Source organism: Malaclemys terrapin, chromosome 13 (genome assembly GCF_027887155.1).
Source record: "Malaclemys terrapin pileata isolate rMalTer1 chromosome 13, rMalTer1.hap1, whole genome shotgun sequence".
In the NCBI taxonomy this organism is placed as follows: Eukaryota; Metazoa; Chordata; order Testudines; family Emydidae; genus Malaclemys; species Malaclemys terrapin.
The window spans coordinates 40,408,525-40,435,531 of NC_071517.1; the positions used below are offsets into that span (position 1 = coordinate 40,408,525).

Consider the following 27,007-nt stretch of genomic DNA (forward strand, 5'->3'; position numbering starts at 1 on the left):
CAATATTGACGAATATCACTTTTCACATGGCCACCCTAAGTTCTGTGATGCTATTGGAGATCTTCAGCGCTGTGCACATCGCCAGCAACTACTCTGCCTTTAGAGCTGCGTGGTGATATATGTGCTTTTAAGGGTGGGGACCTATATAACCACAGACACACAGAAGTGGGGGGAAATGAACCACGTAGGAGAACCACTGGTCTACCCTCTTATGGGCACCATGTTTACAAAATGATAAATCTTCTCCAAAGTATGTGTTGTGAGGATTCATAGGAAAAGTCATCACCTGCTGAATATTACTGTCCCATTACAATATGTCTATCAGCACTGTCCATGGAGCACTGAGAGGTTGCTGTATGTTTGTTACATGCTGTGAAGCTGGAAAACTCCCACAGAATTGTTACTTCACATTCATGTATTCTTTATTAAGTCATCACACAACTTTACATTTCAAACTCCAGCTTATCTAAAGTGGACACACTTTTAAAATCGCTCTCTAAATGTTGACCCTGAGTCAATTACATGCAAGTTGCTTAAACTTTTCTTGCCATGTGTCACAGAAGTTTAGATCCTGTATGGATTCCTCCATGTTTAATGAGGTCAGACCTCCATATGAAACTTTTCCCACAGTCCAAGCACTTGTGGGGTCTCGCTCCTCTGTGGATTGCCTGATGGTGAACAAGGTTTGATCTCACTTTGAAACATTTCCCACAGTCCAAGCACTTGTGGGGTCTCACTTCTGTGTGGACTGCCTGATGTTGAACAAGGTTCGACCTCTCTATGAAAATTTTCCCACAGTCCAAGCACCTGTGGGGTCTCTCTCCTGTGTGTAATGCCTGATGGCGAACTAGGTGTGACCTCAGTATGAAACTTTTCCCACAGTCCAAGCACTTGTGGGGTCTTTCTCCTGTGTGGATTGCCTGATGTTGAACAAGGTCTGACCTTTGTATGAAACTTTTCCCACAGTCCAAGCACTTATGGGGTCTCACTCCTGTGTGGATTGTCTGATGATAAACAAGGTGTGACCTTGTTATGAAACTTTTCCCACAGTCCAAGCACTTGTGGGGTCTCTCTCCTGTGTGGATTGCCTGATGACGAACTAGGTGTGACCTTCTTATGAAACTTTCCCACAGTCAAAGCACTTGTGGGGTCTCTCTCCTGTGTGGATTGCCTGATGTCTAATTATTTGTGTCTTCGAAATGAAACATTTCCCCCACTCGAGGGATTGACAGATTCTCTCTCCAGTGTGGCTGCTCCCATGGTTATTAAGATCTGAGAGCTTATTGAAGATTTCCCCATCATCCAAGCATTGAAAGGGTTTCTCTCCAGTACAGGTTGTCCAATGTGTCACAAGCTGTGATCTCACAATGTATTCTTTCCCACACTGAGGGTAGTGCCCGGGTGTCTCTTCCTTGGGATTTGTTTGCTGTGCTCTCGGATCCTTGTCTCCTGCCCCCCCGGTAATAGATTCATCCACTCTCTTCCCTGGGTGGTTTCCCAGAAGCCTCTCTGACCTGTGCCAGTTTCCCCTGGCCTTTTCCTGCTCCAAGCACTGGGAAAAATTCCCTTCAGCTCTTCCCACAAAGGTTCCCTGCAGTTCCACTTCCCCGGGAACTTCCTCATGATGATTCCCCTCCTCATTCTCACTCCCTCGCTCAGCACCTGCTGGGAGAGACACAATCCAGACAGGAGTCATTGTGCTGGGGAGAAAGAAGAAGAGCACCAAGCGAAAACCCAACACGAAGACTGAACAATTGGACTCCGCCTCCACATCCCACACAAACAATCACAGGGAAGGAAAGTTGGGAAGCAAACTCCTGCAGCTAAGAGGTTGGGTGGAATAGTGTGAGCTATATCTCTTGACTGCAGCCCTGTCCTGGCTGAGATGAGGAAGAACTGAGGGCGCTTACTCACACCATATTTTGGGATTCTCAACTTCTTCCTTCATTCCCTAGATTGTTTCTGTGTCAGTCCTCACCTGTAAGGGTGTATATCGGAAGCCTTCTTTCATTGCAGTCCCAGAGATCGGGCACCCATGGCTCTTCCCCTCGTTCCAGCTGGGCGATCAGCTCAGGTTTGGGAAAGGGAAATCCTGTGCAGAGGGTGAAATCACCACCCAGATGGAATCAAATAGCAAAATGTGCTGAATCCTTGCTCCCACTCCCTTTCCCCGTAGGCCTGCCTGACCTCGAGGACTCCCCTTCCACTCCGGTCACTGAAACCCCGATAAGGTTGGGCCCGTTTCCTCCAGCTATCAGTATGGATGGAAATTTGTGCACTCAGCTGAGGTTTGGGAAGGGGGAATCCTGTTCACAGGGTGAAATCAGACCAGATCAGGGTGCATGGAGCATTGGTGGAGTATTTGTCAGAAAGGACATGCCATGAGTGGAATCTGTCCCTGTGCTCTGCTGGAGTAACGTGGAATCCAAGAGGATGGGAAAATGGTCACTGAGCCCACTTGCGCAAAGGAATTTGGCTGGGGAGGTGAGTTGAATTATTATTACACCCTCACTAGGTGTTCCCAAGATCTGTGCACTCTGGTGGCCTTGCTGACTCACACACAGCTCTGGACTTAAACCCCTGCCTCTTTCTAAACCTGCAGAGCCCAGAGCCCTCCTCATGGCTGGAGCTATTCCCAAGGAGGAAGGTGAACAGGGATTGTGTGTGCAGGGAGAAACAACACAGACAGGACAATGCTGGATTTATGCCCCTTTGAAAGATGGAGGGGTGGGGATGGTTTAGCTTGTTCATTGGGTTTTGACACACATGTGGCACTAGAGATAGCAGAGAAATGCAAATCTCTCTCACACGGCAGCTGTGCATTATGGAACTAACTCGCCTCTGATCTAACTGACTTGGGAAGAACCTGACCAGATTCAGACACGCAGATCCCACGGCTTCTAGTATCTGAGGGTATGGGAATCCCTTACCCAACGAGGTCACCATCTTGTAGTTCTCCTGCATGACATCCCTGTAGAGGGCTCTCTGAGCGGGGTGAAGCAGAGCCCCCTGCCTCTGGGTGAAATACACAGCCACCTCCTCGAAGGTCACCGGTATCTGGAACACCAAAAGCCCCCATTCATTACCTGCTGCTTCAGCCACAATCCCGCTAGTCACACGGGAAGAAGGATAAAGAAATGGAAGCTCTGGGAGGGCCAGAGTAGCAGAATCCTACCCCCACCCTGCTCAGAGGAGCCAGGAGGCTTCAGGGGGTGGGAAAAGGTCAGAGCTCCTTGTTTCCCCAGCAGACGGAGCAGGGCATGGTCTTCTCATTTCACACACACCTGCCAGCCACAGGCTGATATGGGAAGCAGAGCTCTGAGCCGGGGACAGGGACAGGAATCCCAACACTTCCCTTCATATTTCACAGCATCCTCAGGCTAGTGGGGTCTCACTCCAGCACTGGGAGCCTTGAAAATGTTCCCAGCCCTGTGCAAGGGGGTTATATCCTGTTTGAGAAATGGGGGAATGTCCTGTCTACCCTCCCACATTACCAATGGGCCCACTCAGAAAATCAGCAGGTTTATCACACCCTGTCTCCTCCCTGCCCCTGCCCAGGAGCTCCCTGATAATCCCCTACCTGAGCTGGTTCCATCACAGACATTTCCCTTCCCTGTCTCCTGGAAGACGGGCCCATCTGGAGCAAAACGTGGACGTGATTCTTCAGCCTGTCGGGGTGATTGGGAAGGTTACAGAAGGGGCTTCAGTCCATGTCACCCACCGATTCCACCCCAGACTCTTCAGACACTCCCAGTAACTGATCCAAATGCTAGGTAAAAAGCAGAACTAAAGGGGCCACTTTGGGGGATTTCTCCACACTGCTGTGTAAACCCCTCTCCCTTAGGAGCAGCAGGAGCCCTCTGATGGCATCACCTAAAGAATGAGCTGCCCTGGACTCCCCCAGCAGCCCCCAGGGACAGGCAGGCAGAGGCTGATCCCATTGGCCCATCCACACTCCCAGCCTGCCCAAAGCAGCAGTGACTCCGGTGTGGCTGAGATGTGAATCCTGCCCAGAAATCAGACCAGGGCCCTGGGCGACCGCAAAACTCATGAGACACAGACCCCACCAGCACGGGTGTGTCTGACAATAACACGCTGGGAGCAGGGAGTGAGTGTGGGGGGATGGGTTTTTGCCTCTGTCCCAGTCTCCCCACACCCCCCTTCCCTCGCAGTGCCCCCGACTCACATCTTCCCCCATTCTCTCCTCGCTTCCCTCTCCCACCCAATTCCGTCAATCCCACCGCATCGCCCCATCTTCCCTTCAGTGCGCCCCGGCCCCCAACCCAGCCTGTCCCCGCATCGCCAGCGCCCGCCTCCTGCTCCCTCCTCCCTCTGCAGCCCGGGAGTGACGGGGGGGCGGGTCTCTCTCACCTTCCCTCCGAGCGGGGCCCCCTGGGGCAGGGGCCTGGCCGGGCTGGGGGCTCTGCCCTGGGAGAGGCTCCTGGGGAGCAGCGGGAAGGGCCCTGCTGGAGATTCCCCTCTCCCGGCTGCAGCCCGGGCTCCGGGCTCCCAGCACCAGCCGCCGGGGCTCGGGGATCTCGCCAGGAGCCTGGAGCCAGAGTCACCGCAGCGGCTGCGAGTCACTTCCTGCTGCCGGGCCTGAGCCCAGCGATCGCTCCCCCCAGAGCCGCCTCCCAGCCGCTCCTGGGTCCTAGCGATCAACCCAGCGCGCTGCAGCATCTCTGTGTCCGGCTCCTGTTCCACTCACAGGCTCTCAAGTCAGAAGGGTCGATCATGAGCATCTAGCCCAGGGGTTCTCACGACACGACCAAATTTGGTGGCATCACAGTGTGGCCAGCAACTCTTGCTGGTGCCCACTCTGACACTTTCCCCCATAATCCTAACTAACTTTACGAGAAACCGATAAATATGCACATAGTTCAGCGGGTGGGGGAATGCTCCTACTAGTGTGGGGAAGTTTTCTGGCTCATTCACCACCCAGATGGAATCAAATAGCAAAATGTGCTGAATCCTTGCTCCCACTCCCTTTCCCCGTAGGCCTGCCTGACCTCGAGGACTCCCCTTCCACTCCGGTCACTGAAACCCCGATAAGGTTGGGCCCGTTTCCTCCAGCTATCAGTATGGATGGAAATTTGTGCACTCAGCTGAGGTTTGGGAAGGGGGAATCCTGTTCACAGGGTGAAATCAGACCAGATCAGGATGCATGGAGCATTGGTGGAGTATTTGTCAGAAAGGACATTCCGTGACTGGAACCTGTCCCTGCGCTCTGCTGGAGGAATGTGGAATCCAAGAGAATGTGAAAAATGGTCACTGAGTCCGCTTGCGCAGAGGAAGTTGTCTGGGGAGCTGAGTTGAATTATTAGTACTAGCTCAGTGGTTTGTGCATTGGTTTGGTAAACCGAGGGTTGTGACCTCAATCCTTCAGGATGCAACTTAGGGATCTGGGGCAAAATCAGTATTTGGTCCTGCTAGTGAAGGCAGGGGGCTGGACTCGATGACCTCTTGGGGTCCCTTCCAGTTCTATGAGATAGGTATATCTCCATATATTTCCCCTCCCCACTTCACCCCACCCACCCCATATCCCTATCCTTTCCCTCCCTCAGCCCCCAAACTCCCTTCCACCTCCCCGCACCCTAGCCCTGTCCTCTTCCTAATTTCCTGACCCCGCTCCCCATGCCTCCCCTCTCCCTAGTTTAAGTGAATAGAAAAGTTAATTGCACAATCGGATTCTCCACCACATAAGCAATTCTAAGGGGGGCTAGGAGTCTCAGCAGGCTGGCAGACCCCTTTGCAGCAATCACCCTACAAACAATCCCTCCGTGGGGGCTAGACTTGAAATATGTTTTTCTTTAAAACAAGCATCCCCACCCCACCCACCTCCATTAATAACTCTCAGAAGAGCCCAGGGTTGCCTAAACTGCAGTGGTATTGGAGCCACAACCTCAACTCCTTGCTAAGAATACTTCTCCCCCCTTGATGTCTCTCCCATCACATTTCTCGTGGCAAGAACACAACTCAAAAGTCTCCCCAAACTTTCCAGCCTCCTCCGCGTCTATCAAGCACCGCTTGCAATGTGGAGCGCAGTTCATCCCTCCTCCCCGCCTAGGAAACAGCAGAGAAATCATTCAGTGTTTTATTTCCCCCCAAAGTCACATTTTTCATCTGAAGAATTGATTTACAATATCTTTTCCCTTTCCTAATAAACAGCTCCCAGAGATTATGTGACACGCAGAAGGCGGCGGCTGCTTAAAAAGCAAAAAGGCATAGCCCTAATGAGTTCAATTAGATGCGGTAAACACATTGCCTCTACTCTTTAATGAAGCCTGCTGTCCAATTTTAACTCAGTAAGTCATTAAGAGAAGAGCTTTTAGCTGGCCGAAAGGAAAAGCACCATGCAGCCTGTGCAGTTACGCATATACCCAAAGGTGTTCTGGTAACATTGCCGTTTGGTGAGTTGATAGGAGGTGAAAAGAAATATTTTTTGCTATGCGATTGTTCCCGTAATTAGAGAACATTTACCCATGGAAACTAACTCCAGTGCAGAATTTGACTGGCGCCACTCCTTGACTACCCCTGGCCATCAAATGAGACATTTACACCTTTGTCCAAAATCAGGATTCACCTATCATTGCTTCAAAAGCTTAGCCCCTCTTCACAGAATATCAGGGTTGGAAGGGACCTCAGAAGGTCATCTAGTCCAACCCCCCCTGCTCAAAACAGGACCCATCCCCAGATAGATTTTTATCCCAGTTTCCTAAATGGCTCCCTCAAGGATTGAACTCCCAACCCTGGGTTTAGCAGGCCAATGCACAAACTCCTGAACTATCTCTCCCTTCCCAGGGGAGGGTAATAATCTCAGCACAGCAGGGTGTCTTCGACATCAAGGGGAACCGGGGGCTGTTTGGTGGGGCAGGATCAGGCCCACCGTTTGCAACGCGAACATTGCTGGTGCGGGAGATCCTGGAAGTGAAATTGTCCAGAAAGGGCTTATACATAAAAAGAATTCCTACATTCCTTGGGTGCTTTGGGAAATCTTCCCCAAATTATGAAGTAGGAAGCAAACGTGTGCGGGGTAACCCCTTCCTAAAACAAGTGTTTAGGTGTATAATAAAACACACCCCCTCTGCAACGCATTTAGTTGTACCTTTCAGGAATAGATCTTCCTCCAGAAAAAAACCCAGAGTTTAGATTGTTCAGAGTCCTTCATGAATTTAATCTAAAAATCTAGATATATTTAGGTATAGATAAATGCAGATGTGGATGTTAGTTATGGATAGCTATAGAGAGATAGATCTGGATACATTTAGATTATCTTTGTTCCTGCTTGCTTGTTCTTTGTATGGTTTATTTCATTTTAATTGTGCCTGGGTAAATCTGTAGTTCATTTGGATAGAAATACATTTGTTTCCTGTTGTTAGAACAGACTCTAATTTGAAGTGATTGGATCACAGAAATGTACAATTGCAACCTCATTTTTTATCCTGGGGGACCTAAATATATCATCTGTTCATTGTGCCTTAATCAATGATAGCTTTGCAGCCAAAGAGTAATATGCTGATATCTTGTTAAAAAATGAAGAAGGCATTTACTGACAGACAGGATTAGTTCCATTTAAAACGTATCTGGAACAAGAAATGGGGAAAACTAACCCTGTGCAACGTTTGGTCTTGTGCAGGAAGACATGAATCTGCTTAATACAGGACCCGATCCTGCATTCCAGAGTCTTGTTGAGTTGAATGGGAGTTTGGGGAATAGATGGAGGATCGCCTGGGGGGTTTCTATAAAGGCGATTAATGTCAGGGTTTTCACAAGCTGATCTAAACTGCCTACTTCACTACCTCCTCACAGGAGGTTGCTGCAATAACTATACTTCTGAAAGTTCATATATAGATATTTGCAGTATATATGTGTGTGTGTGCATGTGCAACACATGCTGAGCAACCTTTGAACTGGATACAAACTAAAATGGCACATTGCCTCCATATCACCTCCAAGACGTTGCTTTCTCTAATGACAGCTGTCTCTATGCGCTCTGTTTCAAACGGATTCGAGCAATCAGCCAGTATGGAAGAAGATAGGAAGTTTAGCCACTGGTTGGTAAATTTCATGCATGCTGAAAGTTTAGGGTTGCCATACGTCCTCTTTTTCCTGGACATGTCCGGCTTTTCGGCAGTCAAACCCCTGTCCGGGGGGAATTGCCAAAAAGCCGAACATGTCCGGGAAAATGGCGGCTCTGCTCCTCCCCGACTCTTCGGCTCTGTTTAAGAGCCGGGCTGCCCGAGCGCTACCGGCTTCGGGCAGCCCCGTGCCTCCAGATCCTGCACCGCCAGAGCCCGGGAGGGGAAGTTCCTGGCTGGGGGCGCAGGGTCTGGAGGCACGGGGGCTGCCCGAAGCCGGCTCTTAAACAAAGCCGAAGAATCGGGGAGGAGCAGAGCCTCCGCGGCTGGAGGCTCTGCTCCTCTTCAGCTCTGTTTAAGAGCCAGGCTGCCCGAGCGCTACCGGCTTCGGGCAGCCCCCATACCTCCGGACCCTGCGCCGCCGGAGCCCGGGAAGGGAAGTGCCCGGCTGGGGGTGCAGGATCCGGAGGCATAGGGACTGCCCAAAGCCTGAGCGCTACCGGCTTCACGGTTTGCTGGGCAGCCTCCAGACCCTGCGCCCCCGGCTGGGCTCTTCCCCTCCCGGGCTCCAGCTGCGCTGGGGAAGCGCCGGCTGGGGGCGCAGGGTCTGGGGGCTGCCCGGCAAACCCTGAAGCTGGTAGCACTGGGGCAGCCCTTTCCCCCTGGCTGGGAGTGGGAGGGAGGAGGGGCGGAGTTAGGGTGGGGAAGGGGCAGAGTTGGGGCGGGGCTAGGGGGTGGGGAAATCAGGGCCAGGGCTCGTGGAGGGTCCTCTTTTTTTATTTATGAGATATGGTAACCCTATATTACATGTAACCAGTTTCTTAGTGTATTAAGCTTAGCCTCATGTTTTTGTTTTATTTTGCTTAGGAACTTACTTTCTTCTGTCTGTTATATCTTATGATCACTTAAATCCTACCATTTATAGTTAATAAAATCACTTTTGCTTATTAATAAACCCAGTGTAAGTAATTGTTGGGGGGGCAAACAGTCTCTCTTTACTTCGAGAAAGAGGGCAAACAATATGAACTTATACTGTATAAAACTTTTCTGGGGTTCAGGTCTCATTGGTGCTGTGCAGTTGGTTGCTGAGAAAAGTTCCTTTTAATTGAGACTTCCCAGAGCTGAGCTAATCTCTGCAGAGGGGTGTGACTCAGTCTCTGTGTCTGTGCTGGAGGAGGCCTGGGGGATCTGACTCAGCAAGACAGAGGCAAGGGGTGCCCAAGATGGCAGAAAGGCTCAGTGATATCTCAGCACATCGAGTGACAGTCCCAAGGTGGTTCTGACAAAGGAATATGTCACAGTGGCGTAGTTGATCAAGGTATGTGCAGAGCTGATTGCTTTGAGACACTGGTAGTGATTTTAAGTTAGTTTTAAGTGTGGTGTCTGGAGAACAGACAAAAAGTTTGATTTTTTTAAATTTCTGTTTGCTTATTTCAGGAAAGAGAAATAGAGGTAGAAAATCAGCATAATGAGTGAGAGTGAGGTTCAAAAGAAGATAGAACTGCACAGGCTTCAAATGGATGAGAAGGAGAATGAGCATAAAAGACATATGGAATTATTGGAAAAGTAGGAGGCCAGGGAGAAAGCAGCTCATGAGAGAGTCATGGAAGCTCAGAAGCAAGCTCTGGGGGAGAAGGAAAGAGAGAAAGCATGACCTGGAGGAGAAGGAAAGGGAGAGAAAGCATGAACTGGAGCTAATGGAGTGGAAGAGACATAATCCTACATCAGCTGTCTCCACTTCTCCAAAAATCCACAAATGGGATTGGGTGTGTCCACCATATGATGAATCCAGTGATATTGCTGACTATTTCATCTCCTTCAGAGATTGTGCATACTCAATTTGATTCTTGAGGATCAGAAGATGACTACTTTGGTTGCAAAATTGACTGGGAGAGCTCTGGACATATTCAGTAGGATCTCCTCCCTTCTCTATAGGCTCGGGATGGGACTACTCCGCCCAATTCACTTCCTACTCTGTGGTCTTGAACAGCTCTTCCCCAATGCTGCAACTTCCTCTCTGTTCCCTGGCCTGGGAGTGGAGGCTGCATTAGGGGTTGGAGTTTCCCTCTGGGTTTTTTAAGATGGCACATGTCTCCTCTGTTCCTTCCTCAATAAAAGCTTCTGAAACCATCCTGGCTGCGTCTGCTGCTGGGAATGGAGCAGCCCCAGCAGGGGGAGCAGGGAGCTGAAGCTTCTGCAAACAAATGAGAAATAGTCAGTAACTGCAGTGACATCTCTGCTTCCTCTCAGGTGGCCAGGACAGAGGCAGCTCCCCAGGATTCAGGCCTGTCCCAGCCAGACCAGGGCTGTTGGGGAGTGTGAAAAATGGTCCCAGCCTCGCCCAGGGCTGAGCTCTACCCCTAACGCTCTGATTCTCTCTCTCTCCAGTGAATGTTACTCTGGATCCAAACATGGTTCATCCTGTCTGAGGATCAGAAATGTTTGAGATGGGGAGCCACACGGCGATTATTCAACAACCTGAGAGATTTGACACTGCGCTGTGTGTGTTGGGCTGTGAGGGATTCACCTCGGGGAGACATTGCCGGGAGGTGGAGATGGGGGATGATGCATACTGGGCTATAGGGGAGGCCAGAGAGTCTGTGAGGAGGAAGGGAGGGATCAGCCATAGCCCTGAGGGGGGATCTGGGCTATGGGGGATAAAGGGGTCAGTTCCAGGATCTCACTCCCTTGATACCCTCCTGCCCTGGTGCCAGGTCCCCAGCAGTATCCAGGTTTGTCTGGGCTCTGACTGGGGGTGTTAGGGAGCTTATTCCTTCACCCTCTCACTTCCCTGGTCCTTCTCGCATGAACAGAGAGCAACAATATCCGAAGTCCGAAGATGCAAACAAGTCAATGTTTATTGGCGTGAACTTCCAGCAAGCATGATTCCAGTTTCCTTCCTCAGCGTCCCCCTTCCCAGCTCTGACACCACGGAGCCTTGCCTGTGTCCCTGTTCCCATTTTCCACCTCCCCTTAGCGAAACATGATTCCAATTCCCCCACCCTCATTCCCTGTTCCCATTCCCCCCTTACTTCCTGATTGACTGCAGACTATATAGTAAAACTTGAGTTCTGCTTAGCTATACCTTAACCAAACATTTTACTGAAATCTAACTAACCAATCCTAACATATTGTAACATGGTTATTTATTTAACCAATCATATCCCACCACCTTAATTGGTTTACATCCAACAAAATTAATTATACAGCAGACAGAAACAATCACAGAACCAGACAGAGATTATACAGACAAACAATAGGGAAGTGGAGACTACAGTGATAGAACAATACAAAAATGAGGATTTCACATCCCAGCTATTGATGAGTGAGTTCTTGCCAGACAGGATGCTATCAAACTAAGTTTCCTTTTACATCTTCTAGGCTCTTCTCTTTCTCTGGAGGTGATAGGAATATCAGGACAGTATTGTATTCCTAACAGCCCAACAGAACCTTATTTCAATGTGACTAGTTTGGAATGTGAGGATGTGACCATACACTTCCCAGTTTATGGCTGCCTCTGCTGATAAAAGCCAGTTCCGTCCACAAAACAATCAGCAGTGTCTACACTGCCTCTCTGTCGATAATAAAGGGAGGGGAAAAGACAAAAGTCTCTCGTCGGAGTGGAAGTTTTTTGTCGCCAAAACTGTGCATTTTTCACAACAAAAGTTCCATTGTAGTGTGTAGGCTCTTGCTGTTTTGTGGCCAAATGACAGTTTTTGGTGACAAAACTTGCCAGTGTAGACAAGCCCAGTGTCCCTGAAACATGGGGGGGAGGAAACAACCAAATGGGAATGGAAAAATGGGCTTCTCTAGCCACAGTCATCGTAGCCCCAATGACCAGGAGGAGTCCCATCTACCCAAGGGTGGCTCTATGTATTTTGCGACCCCAAGCATGGCAGTCAAGTGGCTTTCAGCGGCATGACTGCAGGAGGTCCGCTGGTAACGTGGATTCGACGTCATGCCTGTGGGAGGTCATGCCTGTGGGAGGTCTGCCAGTCCCATGCCTTTGGCTTACCCGCCGCTGAATTGCTGCCAAAACCTCAGGACTGGCAGACCTTCCGCAGGCATGCCACCGAAGGCAGCCTGACTGCCGCCCTCACGGCGACCGGCAGGCCTCCCCCCGCGGCTTGATGCCCCAGGCACACGCTCGGTGCACTGGTCCCTGGAGCCGCCCCTGCAACTACCTACTGTCCTGGCTCATTTCTATGCTCCTGGAGGACCACTGTCTACCCAACCCCTGATACCTCATCTCTATGATCTCTGGAAACTCCCCCCCCATTCCCTGTAGCACCAGTGATGGGAAGGGGAGGGCAGGGCAAGATTAACCTTTTGTGGGCCCTGCACCAATCTTATTTGTGGGCTCCCATGGAGGCAATGGAGCATGGTGTGTGGAGGTCGGTCCCCAGAGTGAGGGGCCAGCCAGGGGCAATGAGGCATGGCAGGGGCAGCCCCACTCTGCCCAGCCCAGTGGAAGGGCATTATTTACAAACCAGCAGTTGCCAGACACACAGTGGCCTGCCCAGCCCTGTGCTGCCAACATGCCCCTTCCCCTCGGGGGGTGGTCCCATGTTGTGGCACACAGCCCCCCCCCCCCACCCAACATCGTCCTGACTCCCTATGGACAACACCCCCTCAACCCCCTCCACAGAAATGCATAGCACCCTGCACAACACCATCCCTGCCCAGCACCCCTGCCCACAGCCCCATCACAACTGCCCAGCACCCCCCACAGAACCCCCACTCCCTAGTGCCCCAACATACACATCTTCCCTGCCCCCTCACAGCCCAGCACCCCCCTACCTCCCCCAGGCCCTGCCTCCCGACCACACTCACTGGCCCTGCTGGGAGGCAACTGAGTCTGCCAGGCTGAGCTGGCAGCACAGCCAGAGCTAGTCCCACAGCGGGGAGTCACTCCGGTCCCTCGGGCATGGTGTGATCAGCCAGGCCAGGGCTGGCTCCCTCAAGATGCACTTCCCCTGAAGGGGCCCAGCCAAGCTCCCTGCACTGTCACCTTCCCCCACCCTACCCCCCCTGACCCTGGCTGAGAGTGGCCAGGCTTCTGCACCAGTCCCAGGCGGCTCAGCTCTGAGGAGACAGGTGGGATCCCACAAGTGGTGGGAAGCAGAGACTGCCCGGAGCCGGAGGTGCACTGGGGTCTGGCCAGGGGGCAGAGAGGAGCAGGGAGTGGGGACGAGGAGGCAGCAGGTGGACAGGCCAAGAGTAGCAAGTGGTGGGTGGGGGGAACCAGTGGTGTCTTGGGGCTCAGTGCAAGTGGAGCAGGCCAGGGCCCCTTCTGAGCATGGGCCCAGCTCCATGGACCCACTGGAGCCATTGTAAACCTGGCACTGGGGGAGGGGGAAGAACCCCTGGGGTGTAGGAGGAGCAGAGGGGCCTGGGGGCAGATGCGGGGGGGCTGCAGGGTCAGAACTGAGGGAGGGGCTGGGGCAGAAGTGATGTGGGGGTTGTGAGGCAGAATTAACAGCTGGGCTGGGGAAAGGCAGATGTGGGGGTGCCAGGGGAAGATAATTAATTAATTAGGATTTGGGGAAAAGCTGGAGGCTTCACACCAGCTGGGAACCTGGGAGAGGGAGACCCAGGGACTGAGGAGTGTGACGTCCAGGCCATCAGGGAAGGGGAAGGGATGCTGTGGTAGGAAGGAGTTGGGGGTAGGGAGATGTCAGCTTGATGAAGAAGAGATGGCTGTGGGGAGGGGAGAGTCAAGGACAGGGCAGGTTTCACCAGAAGGGAGAGAAGAAATGAAATGGGAAAAGGTGAAGATAAAGAAAAACAGGAGTAAGGAGAGAAGCCTGGGGAAAGTGGGGGAGAAGCTGAAATGAGAAGAGTGAAGGCAAAACAATCCTGAGAAGGGAAAAGCTCAGGGGGCGTTGAGAGGGGAGGGGATACATTCAGCAGAGAGTACGGGATGCCTGAGTTGGAATGATCTGTGACACGGATCAGAGAAGCTTATGCCGAAATAAATCTGTTAGTCTTTAAGGTGCCACCAGACTTCTTGTTGTTTTTTGGATTAGAGAAGAGTTAGAGAGACTCAGAGAATTAAACAGGTGGAGAGTGAGTGCTAGAGAAAATGATGTATAAAAGTGGATAAAATCAAAGGAGTGTGAGAAGGAAAGAGACCAAGAGAGGGAGATCTATAAAATGTTTCAGAACAAGAGACTGTAGCATTAACGCACACACCCTAGTTCATGGACAGTATTTCCACTCTGGTACCTTTCAGAATGACACTTCTCCCAATTTGTGGATGTTTTTACCATGTGGTCTGGTTCTGAAAGTTCCCTCTCAGCTCCTTTTAAGCCTGACATTTACTTAAGGTAAATGAAACATATCAAACATTCTTCTTGTCTGTTTCCCTTTCATTCCCCAGCTGGGATTTTTGCATGCAGACACTAGCAATAAATGTAATGTGCTGAATGGCTGAAATGTGGAATAGCTATGTCTGGTTGCACATCACTCCATAACCTACAGATATAAATGGTGTGAAGGCAGCAAACCTTGAAAAACAACAACATAGATAATTAATTTCATTTAATTAAACCCAAATAGAAAGCACACTGAACTACCAAGTTCCCCTGCCTGGCTCTGCCGCAGGATTTGAGTCACGTCTCTTCAGTTCCCCAACAACCACCCCACCACTTCAGCTCTGGGAATAATTGCTGTGCTGTGTGTGGAGCAGCCGCTAGAAGTGACATGACACAGGCTATGACAGTGGGTTACCCAAGTATTTTTCTGTCATCAGTAGAACATTTGTGACCATGACTCTGGGCTCCTATTGCTGGCTCTGGTGTGGTGTCAGTCACGATTAGCAACAACAGAACCAATAAACAGAGATCTGATACTTTCAGCTAAGGCACTGGGGCTGGATAGTTAAGCCCTGGAGCTTCCATATTAGATACCCTGGATGTAGTCCCCATTTTGACTTGAGCAACCTTGGGCACCTTCTCTGTTAACTTCTTAGCAAAATTGGCTGCAATGGTGTCAAATACTAGATTGCCTTTTAGGGCTGGGAATAGAAGGTCATGGTCAGTCATAAGGCTTGGAGGTGCCTGCAAACACAAACAGCACTCAATAGATTATTTGTACTCAATGCTTCTGGCTTGTTTCACTTTACTCCAGGCCATGTTATTTGTCCTGGTTGTTGGAGATCTCTCCAGCCTCCTCCTCATAGCTCCTGGAGACCACTTCTGTTGGCCAAAAATAACTGCATGTTGTGTGTTTGACTAATTACTACAATTCTCAGGCATATTTCGTATTCTCAGGCATATCGTTCACCAGCAAAAAAAACCCAGCAACAATGAGATCCTCTGCTTGAACCCATCCACCACAGCTGCCAGCAGCTGGCTGCCAAGAAGCAGCAAGACTGTCAGAAGGAAGTTTTCAACTATGTAACCAGTTTGCCTTACACACGGGTGTGGAGGGAAAATGGTCTAAGGCCTAAACTTTGGTCAAGTGAATTGTATGTAGGGTCAGGTGAACTGTATGTGTGAGCTGGAGGGAAGGGGGAGGTAAAAGGAGAAGGGTAGACAGAAATCATAAAAGCAGAACTAACTGTAGAAATTATAAAAGTAGAATTAACCTTTGTAACAGACTATGATTGATAGATGTCAGGTGACAGAGCAAGAAACCGCAAAGGGTAAACTAAGAATAACAGGAAAGCTTGCTATGCTATATTCCCTTTTATGGATATTGTATTCCAAATATGGCAATAATGTGGATAAGAAAGTATGTATTACTAATTGTGGTTTTATCCTATATAAGCTCCCGTATTTTATCTGCAAAAAGAAGAACAGGAGTACTTGTGGCACCTTAGAGACTAACAAATTTATTAGAGCATAAGCTTTCGGATGCATCCGAAGAAGTGGGCTGTAGTCCACGAAAGCTTATGCTCTAATAAATCTGTTAGTCTCTAAGATGCCACAAGTACTCCTGTTCTTCTTTTTGCGGATACAGACTAACACGGCTGCTACTCTGAAACCCGTATTTTATCTGTCGGGGGGGTTCGGCTGCCTTGGCTGACTCCCCCATGTATGCATGTTTGATTGATCAATAAAGGAGTCTCAGGCTGTCTGATCCAAAATCAACCGTGTGGTCAATTTTCCACAACACGGGGAACAGTATATCTCATCCCAGTATGAGTAAAGGTGTGTTACAATAGTGTATCTGGTTGCTCGTGAAGTTACGAGCTGCTTCCACAGCAGCATCTCTGCCCAGCATGGCTTTCCCATTGCCGTTGCAGGTCCTTTTCTGGCTCCAGAAGGCCATTCCCCAGATTCCCTATTGAATCTGATCTCAAATCCACTCTGCCGCAATAGAGTCCTGGCTGCAGTGGCAAGCTACCTGAAACAGCAGCAGAATGAAGGTGTGTGACTGATTGGCTACAGATCTCCAGCCAGGCATTCTCCAGCAAAACGGGAGCACTGCCAGCCTTCCCCTGAAAGAAAATAATTTCAGCTCACACCTGTGACATGGTGCAGTCTATATGGTTTTATAAAAACATGATAATAAGTGAATATAATGTAACTGGGATAGTTTTAGAAAAATATGGTAAAAAGTGAACATAACGTAACTGGGATATGCTTCATGCAAAAGGTCTCTTGTAAGGTATCATTACAAAGCTCATAATCTACTGAGTGTGATCATCCTATTTGTAGAAATGTACCACTCTTGTATCTAAAACTAGAAATATAAAACATAACTCTGAGGGCCTATTGTAATTATGGAAAGTGTGGGCCATTAAGGATGGTTTGGAATCTTGATGACTCCCATTGTCTGCAGATGGCTGTATTTACCAGTGACAAGCATGAAGTCGGCACTAAGAAAAAGTGAGGGTAGTTTTAATCTGTGTAACAATGAATTATACTTTGTTCCTGTTTTAGAAGGCATTTTTTAAAAATGAGTAATAAAACTTAGCAATATTGTTAAGTTACTACTTAAGTCCTGTATATGTATGTGCTGGCAAGTGAGTAATGAAGTCTTGCAGTGACATGTGATCATGTCACCTGAACTGGAATCCATCTTTAACCTGGTGCTTTTCCAGTGGGGGGGGGTGTTATTGAAATATTGGGTCCACCTAGTTGAGAGCCAATAACAGCCAGACAGGGATAAGGAAGAGTTGCTTTATTTTGCAGAAGAAAGGAGAGCTTTGCACCTTGGTATAAAAACTTCATTTTATACATATTTTACAGATTTTTTATATATATTTAGATAAAGGTTTTTGCAGTGTTAACATTTGATTGGTGGTAGTTAGACCTGTGCTCTTGCTATTTGGTTAATGAAAACCGGCTTGGGACCAGCTTTAATTACCTTAAGGCCTTGAAGGGAAAACAGTTGAAAACTTTAGGCTACTGTGTATTTGAAGTGTTTGCTATTTTTTAATGGCTGCTGGTTGACATAAAGGCTGCTGTGTTAAGGGGGGTTACTAGTAATTTTTATAGAGTTTTTTTGGGGGGCCTGACAAATTCAAAAATTGTCAGGCCCATTACACAATTTGCGATTAAGCTGGAGGGACAGATACTGGGTTTTTTTATGGATAGCAGAGCTTTTGATTATAGCATTATATAGGCATTTGGCACATTGTATTATTATTTAGATAATATATAGAAAGAAAATAATTTATTTAATAATTGTTTGAAAGAGCCCCGTAAACCATGACTTAAGGTTTGGAAGGAGGTTTTTAAAACTAAAGGCGTGATTAAGAGATACAGCACGGAAAACAACAGCAGCATCAGCATTTTTAATGGCTTGTAAATGTTGCTTACTTAAGCCGGAATGATTAACATAGAAATAACACTTTTTTATGCGAGCACAAGCCCCCCCTAATTTAGCAGTTATAGCATTTAAATATATGTTTATTTTGCAAAGTTATTTTTGCTATTTTATTGATTTTTTGTTTTAATTTTTGGAAAGTGTTTATTGACGCACTGGTTATTTTTTTTAGTTTTGCAGAAATATTTATTACTGCTTTTTTTAGCTTGGCTATTTTTAACCCAGGAATGAGCGCACGAACAAAGGAGTGAAACCCCGTTTGCCTGACTACTAGGGGATTGTTGGCGAGTTTTGCTTGAGTTTTTATAAGGGGGGGTGAAAAACTTATGGACATAGCTGCCCAGGTTGAGGATTTGGCTGGCATTTAATGTGTTGTTTACTTGGACATTTGGTAACACCCGGGCCACACCACACCGAAAGATTTGCAGGTACAGCTTATAATTTTTTTTTTTAGAGCGGGTTTTGTGACATAGCCAACAATCAGATAAGTGTCCCAATGTGGCTATTCGCTGAAGAGGTTTAGCGGCTGGGTGTGGGTTCGCTTGTACAAGGGGCAAACCCAAAAGCAACAGCCACTGTAGCACCGTCTGAGAACCCATAGTTATAAAGATTTAGGATTTTGTTTGCTGGAACAGACGCTTTAGTCCCTTAAGAGGTTCAGCTTTCCAGGTATCGTCTGCTTCTGGCTTTTCCGGGTCGCGGTGGGAAGAGCTGGCAGTGCTTCCTTGAGGTTCGAAGTTGTCTGCTTTTGGCCCCGTCCTAGGGGCTAGCTTGACTCGGGTGTGGTGTATCCAAGTGTCTCGCTTTTTTACTTGAATGGCAGTGTGAGAGGTAAGAAGGACTTGGAAAGGGCCCGCCCACCGGGGTTGGAGAGGCTTGTGTTTTTACTTTTTTACATAGACCCAGTTTTTTGGAGCGATTCGGCGGGCAGGAACATCAGCGGGTAGGGACTGAAATTGGAGAGATTTGAGAGTGGTTTGAAGGGAAACAACATATTTGGTTAGCTCCTTGTTACCTTAAGTGGCTAAATTAGTTACAAATTTTGGGTTAGCAAATCCGGTGTCTGGCCTGCTAAATAAACGTTTAAAGGGTGAGAGACAGAGCCGGCCTCTAGGGGCAGTTTGAACTGCCAAGAGGGCCAAAGGCAGAACTTGAAGCCATTTTAACCCAGTTTGAGCACATAGCTTAGAGAGTTTAAGTTTTAAAGTTTGGTTTATTTTTTTTTACTTGTTTTGAAGATGGTGGTCTCCAAGGGGTGTGTAGAAGCCAGACAATACCTAGGGCTTTTGCAATGTTTTGAATAATCTGGGCAATAAAATGAGTCCCTTGATCAGAGTTAATAGACCTAGGGTGGTCAAACCTAGGAATGACATGGTTTAATAAGGTTTTTTTTACTGTTAAGGCAGTTGCTTGTTTAGTCGGGAATGCTTCAGTTTAACCAGTCAGTTGGCACACGATTACAAGGAGGTACTTGTAGCCCTGGCACTTAGACATTTTTGAGTAGTCAATTTGAAGTCGCTTGAAGGGTGTGTATGCCCATAACCTGGCTCCGGGGGGGGGGGGGGGGGGGGCTTTAAGTTCCCCCCTTGGATTGAATTTTACACAGATGTCACAAGTGGCAAGGAGTTGTTTAGCTTCCTGGAATACTTCAGGAGCATACCAAAGTTTATTTACAGTAGCTGCCATGGCCTCTGCGCCACCATGGGTTTCCTGGTGTAGTTTAAATAGGGCAGGCCGTAGAGAAGATTGGGGCAATGCTCTTTTTTTATTTGGCAGTTGCCACTTTCCCCCTTGGGTCTTGGTGGCCCCCATGCTTTTTTAACGCTTGACCTTTCATGGCTTAGGGATAAAAGGGGCTGGGACTGGAGTTGGCGGGGTGGAGGATGTGAGTACCATTTGCTTGGTAACATATGGCTGTAGGGAGGCTGCTTTTGAAGCTGAATTAGCTAACCGATTCCCACAAATGGTGGGATCGTTTCCCTTCTGATGGGCCCGAACATGGACGATGGCAATTTCAGATGGCAGATGTATGGCTTTCAATAATTTCAGGATCAGGGGCCCATGGGCCACCTTAGTGCCACTGGAGGTAATAAAGCCACGCTCTGCCCACAGTTGGCCTGTGGCATGGCAAACACCAAAGGCATATTTCGAGTCAGTATATATGTTCACCAACTGACGTGGCTGCCAACTCACATGCTCAGGTGAGGGCTATCAATTCTGCTGCCTGGGCTGAGGTGGAAGGTCCCAGGGGAGCAGACTGTAATACATTAAACTGAGTAGTTACTGCAAACCCAGATACCCGCTGGCCCTCCATGACCCGTGCTGAACCATCAGTGTACAGTTCCAGTTCAGCATTTGGAATGGGCACATCTGAAAGTTCTACTCGAGGTTTTTTTTGATGTTGCATTATTTGAAGACCATCATGTGAGGGCTCGTGATTATAGTCCGGGAACGGTAAAAGGGTTGCAGGATTCAAGGTATGGCACTGTTTAATTTTTAAATTGGTCCTGGATAATAAAGAAACTTCCAAATGCGTTAATGTTTGAAAGGTCAAATATTGCGTGCCCTTTTGGACTAACAGTTGTTGAGCTGCATGAGGGGTCCGTAGGGTCAGTGGATGGCCCAAGGTAAATTTTTCCACTTGGGGTACCAGGAGACCAGCAGCAACCACTGCTCAGAGACAGCCAGGAAAGCCCTGTGCCACAGCCTCCAATTTTTGGGAGAAATAGGCCACAGGTCGTTTTTTGGGTCCAAAAGCCTGAGTAAGGACACCAGAGGCCACCCCAAGTCGCTCATGTACATAGAGAACAAAGGGTTTGCGATAATCGGGGAGTCCATGGGCTGGGGCTGAGGCCAAGGCTGTTTTAATTCCCTGGAAGGCTTTGACGGTCCCAGAGTCCCAGTGAAGGGGCTTCTTAGCATTATGGGTGATCTGTTCAAAGAGGGGTTTTGCCATTTTCCCAAAGCCTGGAATCCAGGAACGGCAGAATTTTGCAAGGCCTAAAAATCCCCGCATTTCGCGTTTTGTTTTTGGTCGGGGAATGTTAAGAATTGACTGAATACGGGTACTAGATAACGCTCGATACTCAGGGGTGAGTACATGACCAAGATAAGTTACCTTGTTTTTGGCAAACTGCACATACTTACAATTATAACATTTAAACATTTGAATAAAATTAATCCAAATATTTAGAAAAAGTTCCCAAAGAGGAAAAAGTGCTGCCTGCCTAATCATTATGTTGCTGGCAGTAGTGCTGGGCCACAGAGGAAAAGTCTTATTTAACTGCAGCAATCAATGGTGCACGGTCATCCGGTGATGCACGCGAGCAAATAGGGCCAGAGCACCTGAGGCACAACCGTCCAGGGAGCGCCAAAGGTGATCAGGGTATAAGGTGTTCCCAGCAACACTTCAAGAACAATTTGTGGCTTTTTAGTTGATATTAGCTTTTATTTGCTATTTGTTACCAAAACAGATTTAAAATTTTCCATTCTCCTGGCTTTGACTACCCTGCTGCAGCCACAACTTTGGTTTTATTTATAACAATTTAAATTTTGTAAAGCATTAAGTTATTTTAAAGATTAAATGCTAAATACCAAAACTAAAGAACACTAGTTTACTTTGTTTGGCAAAAGTATTTTTTTTTCTATAACCCCAAAACAACATTAATTTATTTTAAACTTATAAAACAAAAATTATACACACCAGGAGCATTTTTTAACAAATTCAACTATCTCTTTTATAGTTAAATAATTTACCTATATAACCTCCCTGCCTGGATTATTTACAGACACTCCCAAAGGAATGGCTGCAAAGAAACCAAGAATTTTTCTTTTAACATTTATTGATAGTTTCACTGCTTAATTCCCACCAGTAATTACAGACTTAACTTTTTACTTTCTTTCTTTTAACTTCCTTAAACTGCGGTTGCCTGCCCGTTTGGGCCCAATCCTTCTTTTTTTTTTTTGCTGGTTCACTTTTTTTTTCTTCATGGGCACAGGCATTGTTTTACTACCAATTCAGCAAGGAGGGTGGGCTTTTTGGCTAACCCCCCTTGTAGGAGAGGATTAATTATTTAACAAAGCAATTGCTATTATACATAAAGAGCGGTTAAACAACACAACAACACTAGAATACTGCAGTAAGCCTTGGTCTCCTTTCCAGGTGAGAGCAATTTTCCTAGCCTCTTTACCCAGGTGAGGCCAACTCCTCAACATTCATGCCACTGGGGAGGATTTATAAGGGAGGTCCTCTCACACACCCCTTCCGGCAAAGGGCACCAACCTGTCTTTTAAAGGAACGGGGTAGGATACTCTATTGCCTCCGGTACGGCGGGCGATTTCCAGGGACTCCCCCTCTCTCCGAGTAAGGGAAGGGAGCTCACCCATACGCGAGTCCAGGCTCCAAGAGGAAGATTTGGGGAAAGGTTTCGGTCACAGGTCAGTCACACAGAAAGTTGGGAAAGGCGCGGTCCCCTCACACCCCTCCTCTGGCAGAGAGCACCAGCCCGCCTTCAAGAGAATGGGATGGGTAACTCTACTGTCCAGGAGTATGTGGGCAGTTTCCTGGGGCCTCTTTGCTCTCTGAGCAAGGAGGGACGCCATCGTCATTTAATGGCCAGAAAAGGATGGGGATCCCCTTACGACCCACAATCACACAGCACACCTAATTCGGGACTTCATTATGGCATTCTGTCACACTGCCAGCCGATTGCTGGCAGGAGCCCTGCCAACCCTCCTTGGCTGCTTCAGGATTCCCTGTACCTTGCCCTACTTGTGCAATGGGGGTTTCTGGTATTCCCAGTCCCTTGCTCCACCCGCAGTAGGTTCCAGGGTGCCCTGTGCTTAGCCCCACTCACGGAGTGGGGTCTCCGGTATTTCCAGTCCCTTGCCCCACCCGCAGTGGGTTCCAGGGAGTGGATTCCACCCCCTTACTCACTATGGGGTCCACTTTCCCAGGGTTCCTCAGCAGCCTGTCCTTCACCTTCTGGGGGAACCGCTCCCCAAAGGGTGAGAGCCACAAAGCTGACTAACACAAGGTAGGAATCTATAAAAGCAAAGCATAGGAGCTTGGCGTACTTCTTGTCCTCGTAGTTAGTAACGGTTTCCTTTATGTTCCGGAGAGATCACACAGTCTATTTAGCCTCTGTTCCTGCCTGAATAATCTCCTGTCATCCAAAACTTGTTTTTATACTGGGCTTGCACTCTAAACATGTTTAACTGCCAGACGGATATCCCAGTAATTTCACCGAGGCTGTTCCAAAGAAACCATTGGGTCTAAGACCCTCGTGTACACACCACTAAACAGACAGTCCCCTGAGCCCCCCCCCCCAGCTTATAGACTAAGTAAACAATGATAGAGATAATGCAGCATGATGCAAGAAATTAAACAGACAAGTTACAGAACGGACACACACAAAATGAACAGGCGTCAGGCAAATGAGTCTAGCCTTAAAAGGTTCGGATCACAGCGCACCCTTACCTGAACCCAGAGCCTATGGGCAGATCCCCACCGAAGCCCAAATAGAGACAAGGGTCTCTTACCTGGTGCCTGGGATCGGTGTGGAAGAGGTCCACGGTCCTCCGGACCGGTGGGACATCGAGTGATCCCGGACGAGCCCCCAAATTGTCGTGGTCAAAGACACCCATGCATTGATTTTAGTTTACAGACTCAAGCCTGAGGCCAGTTTATTGACATACATACTAGTGCACTGGGGTGCAGTCTGAAGACTGACACTCCTAGCAGCAGCTCGCAGGCTACTTTATTCCATCAAACTGCAAGCACAGTGGAAAAATCATACCTCGTGGAAAAATTAAAGTTGGGGCCTGCCCCCCTATTTCCGGCACCTTCCTTATTATTTTACGAGAATTGGGTGCCTATTAGGTAAGGGGTCACTTGTTTTTTTTCCGTTATGGGTGTTACTTGGCACCAATTTAGGGGTATTTCTCATCAGGGTACATATTATTTTCCGGGGCTTTACGGTTATGGGCACAAGGGGGTTAACATAGGACGCTCAAAGAAGGTATATGATTGGCTGATTTTGCAGATAGCTGGAACAACAGGAAGAGTTGCATTTAGTCAGTTTGCATTTAGCTAAAGTTACTTATTGCTTCACACAAGCGGTTATTATATTTCATAAACATGCGGTTATTAGGTTCCCAAGGCCTTTACCACTGTTACTTCCTTCCCCCTCCCTCCTCTGGTCATGACCCTTGACCAAGTTTGGCAGGGAATTGTACTGCTTAGTCCTGTACCGAGCCTCTGTCAGAGGGTCTGAATTTAGGCCTTCGGTGTTACTCAGGTTATTAAAAGGAAGCCCCCAGTTCTATTTCCCCACAGTGGAGAGGGACCCCATAAGTGTTTGGGCTGTGGGAAAAATTTCATACAAAAGTCAAACCTTGTTCAACATCAGGTAATCCACAAAGGAGAGGGACTCCACAAGTGCTTGGATTGTGGGAAAAATTTCCAACAAAGATCCAACCTTGTTCAACATCAGGCAACCCACACAGGAGAGAGACTCCACAAGTTCTTGGACTGTGGGAAAAGTTTCATAGAGAGGTCATCCCTTGTTAAACATCGGGCAATCCACATAGAAGAGAGACCCCACAGGTGCTTTGATTTTGGGAAATGATTCAAGAGGAAGACAGACCTTGTTAATCATCACGCAATCCACACAGGAGAGAGACCCCACAAGTGCTTGGACTGGGGGAAAAGTTTCAGATGGAGGTCAGACCTCATTAAACATGGGAGAATCCACACATACTTGTGCGACACATGGCAAGAAAGGGTTAAGCAAGTCGCATGTAATTGACTCCGATTCAACCTTTAGAGAGAGGTGCATCCACCTTAGATAAGCTAGAGTTTGAAATGTAAACGTGTATTGTTAAAGACTTGGAAGAAGGGGGTAACTGTAGTGGTCTATGTTTAGCTATATCTTGTTAGAGGTTAACAATTTATCCCAAGGGTTCCTGTATTCTGTTAATTCAAGGATCAATAATTCAGAGATTATACCCGTCACCCCTGCGACCTGCCCAATTCTAGCTCAGTCTCATTGAAATTACTGGGGGGAGGGGCTCAAGGATGGAGGGAATGTTTATAGCTGAAATGACCAAAATGTGTTTTGGAACGTTAATGTCAATGGGATCTGTTCTGCTCTCCTGCTCAGACATTTTCTCTGGGGATCCCGGAGACGGAAAGGAGCGGGTGTTACCATCTTGGCTACCAATCACCATGGTGACTCTCTACACTAGCAATTCTCAAACTATGGGGCAGGGCTTCCTAAGGGAGGCACAGGAATGTGTCAAGGGGCAGAATTAATACATTGTCCTTTCTGTATTGATTCCCATTCACACACACAATCCTTATTTACTGCCCTTCTTGAGAATAGCTCCAGCTGTTGGGAAGGTTTAGGAATAGGCAGGGGTTTAAAGCCAGAGATGTGCGTGAGTCAGCAAGGCCCCTAGACTAGGCAGATCCTGGGAACTCCTAGTGAGGGTGTAAAAATTCCCCTCACCTCCCCAGATGTCTGCCTCTCCCAAGAGGGCTCAGCGACCACGTTCCCATCCTCTTGGGTTCCACGTTCCCCAGCAGAGCACAGGGACAGCTTCTGCTCACAGAATGTCCTTTGTGACAGACGCGCTCTCAGTCCTCCATGCACCCTGATCTGGTCTGATTTCCCTCCCTGCATAGGATTCTCCATTCCCAAACCTGAGCTGATCTCCAGCCTGGAACGTGGGGAAGAGCCATGGGTCCCGCATCTCCAGGTCTGCAAGGAAAGAGAGAGCCTGAGAGGTGACCACACAGGTGAGGACTGACACAGAAATGGGGAATGAAGGAAAAAGTTGAGAATCCCAAATATATGGTATGAGTAAGCACCCTCGGTTCTTCCTCATCTCACCCAGCATAGTACAGTAGTCAGCAGATATCACTCACGGCTTCTACCAAGCCTGTTGGCCACAAGAGGTTTCTTCCCAGGGGCTGCAGGGCGAGTGGGGAGCAGGGGGCACAGAGGCTGCAGGGGCAGGGGGGTGCGGGGGCTGCAGGGCGAGGAGGAGCAGGGCAGGCAGGGGCATAAAGGCTGCAGGGGCAGGGGCTGCAGGGTGAGTGGGGAGCAGGGGGCACAGAGGCTGCAGGGGCAGGGGGGTGCACGGGCTGCAGAGCGAGGAGGAGCAGGGTAGGCAGGGTCATAGAGGCTGCAGAGGCAGGGCAGATTGGGGTGCAGAGGCTGCATGGGCAGCTGGGTGCAGGGGCTGCAGGGCGAGTGGGGATCAGGGGCACAGAGGCTGCAGGGGCGGGGGGGTGCAGGGGCTGCAGGGCGAGGAGGAGCAGGACAGGCAGGAGCATAGAGGCTGCAGGGGCAGGACAGGCAGGGGGCGCAGAGACTACAGGGGTGAGGGGGTGCAGGGGCTGCAGGGCGAGTGGGGATTGGGGGCACAGAGGCTGCAGGGGCGGGGGGGTGCAGGGGCTGCAGGGCGAGGAGGAGCAGGACAGGCAGGAGCATAGAGGCTGCAGGGGCAGGACAGGCAGGGGGCGCAGAGACTACAGGGGTGAGGGGGTGCAGGGGCTGCAGGGCGAAGAGGAGTAGGGCAGGCAGGGGCATAGAGGCTGCAGGGCCAGGGTGGTGCAGGGGGTATAGAGACTGCAGGGGTGGGGAGGTGCAGGGGCTGCAGGGCGAGTGGGGAGCAGGGAAGCATTTAGCAACCACCAACCAAGATCAGAGCGGGAGGGAGGAGGAGGAATGCGGGGTGCTCAGAGGAGGGGGCAGAGTTGGGGTAGGGACTTTGGGGAAGGGGTTGGAATGGGGATGGAGAAGGGACGGGGACGGGGCGGGGAAGGGGTGGAGTTGGGGTGGGGCCGGGGGTGGGGCCAGGGCCCCGCGGAGTGTCCTCTTTTTTAAATGTTTGAATATGGTAACCCTAATACTAGAGAGAAACCCCTTCAATGCTTGGACCGTGGACAAAGCTTCAATAATCGCTCAAACCTGAATAACCATGGGAGAAGCCACACAGGAGAGAAACCCTATCAATGCCTTGAATGTGGGAAATGTTTCATTTGGAAGTCAGAACTAATTAGACATCAGCTAAGCCACACAGGAGAGAGACCACATAAGTGCTTGGACTGTGGGAAAAAGTTTCATACAGAGATCAGATCT

The 27,007-nt window shown here is 48.9% G+C and overlaps 1 protein-coding gene across 1 annotated transcript in view; it reads right to left on the reverse strand.

Moving 5' to 3' along the window:
* LOC128847377 (zinc finger protein 354A-like) overlaps window positions 1-4,255 on the reverse strand; it is a 29,067-nt gene extending 24,812 nt beyond the window's left edge. Inside the window, exons 1-4 of the mRNA XM_054046767.1 lie at window positions 4,187-4,255; window positions 3,581-3,668; window positions 2,931-3,057; window positions 1,979-2,092 (exon numbers count right to left, since the gene is read on the reverse strand). Coding sequence (XP_053902742.1) covers window positions 1,979-2,092; window positions 2,931-3,057; window positions 3,581-3,668; window positions 4,187-4,254 — 397 coding nt within the window. The 5' untranslated portion in view covers window position 4,255. The remainder of the gene's footprint in view (window positions 1-1,978; window positions 2,093-2,930; window positions 3,058-3,580; window positions 3,669-4,186) is intronic.
* Between the last annotated feature and the right edge of the window lie 22,752 nt (window positions 4,256-27,007).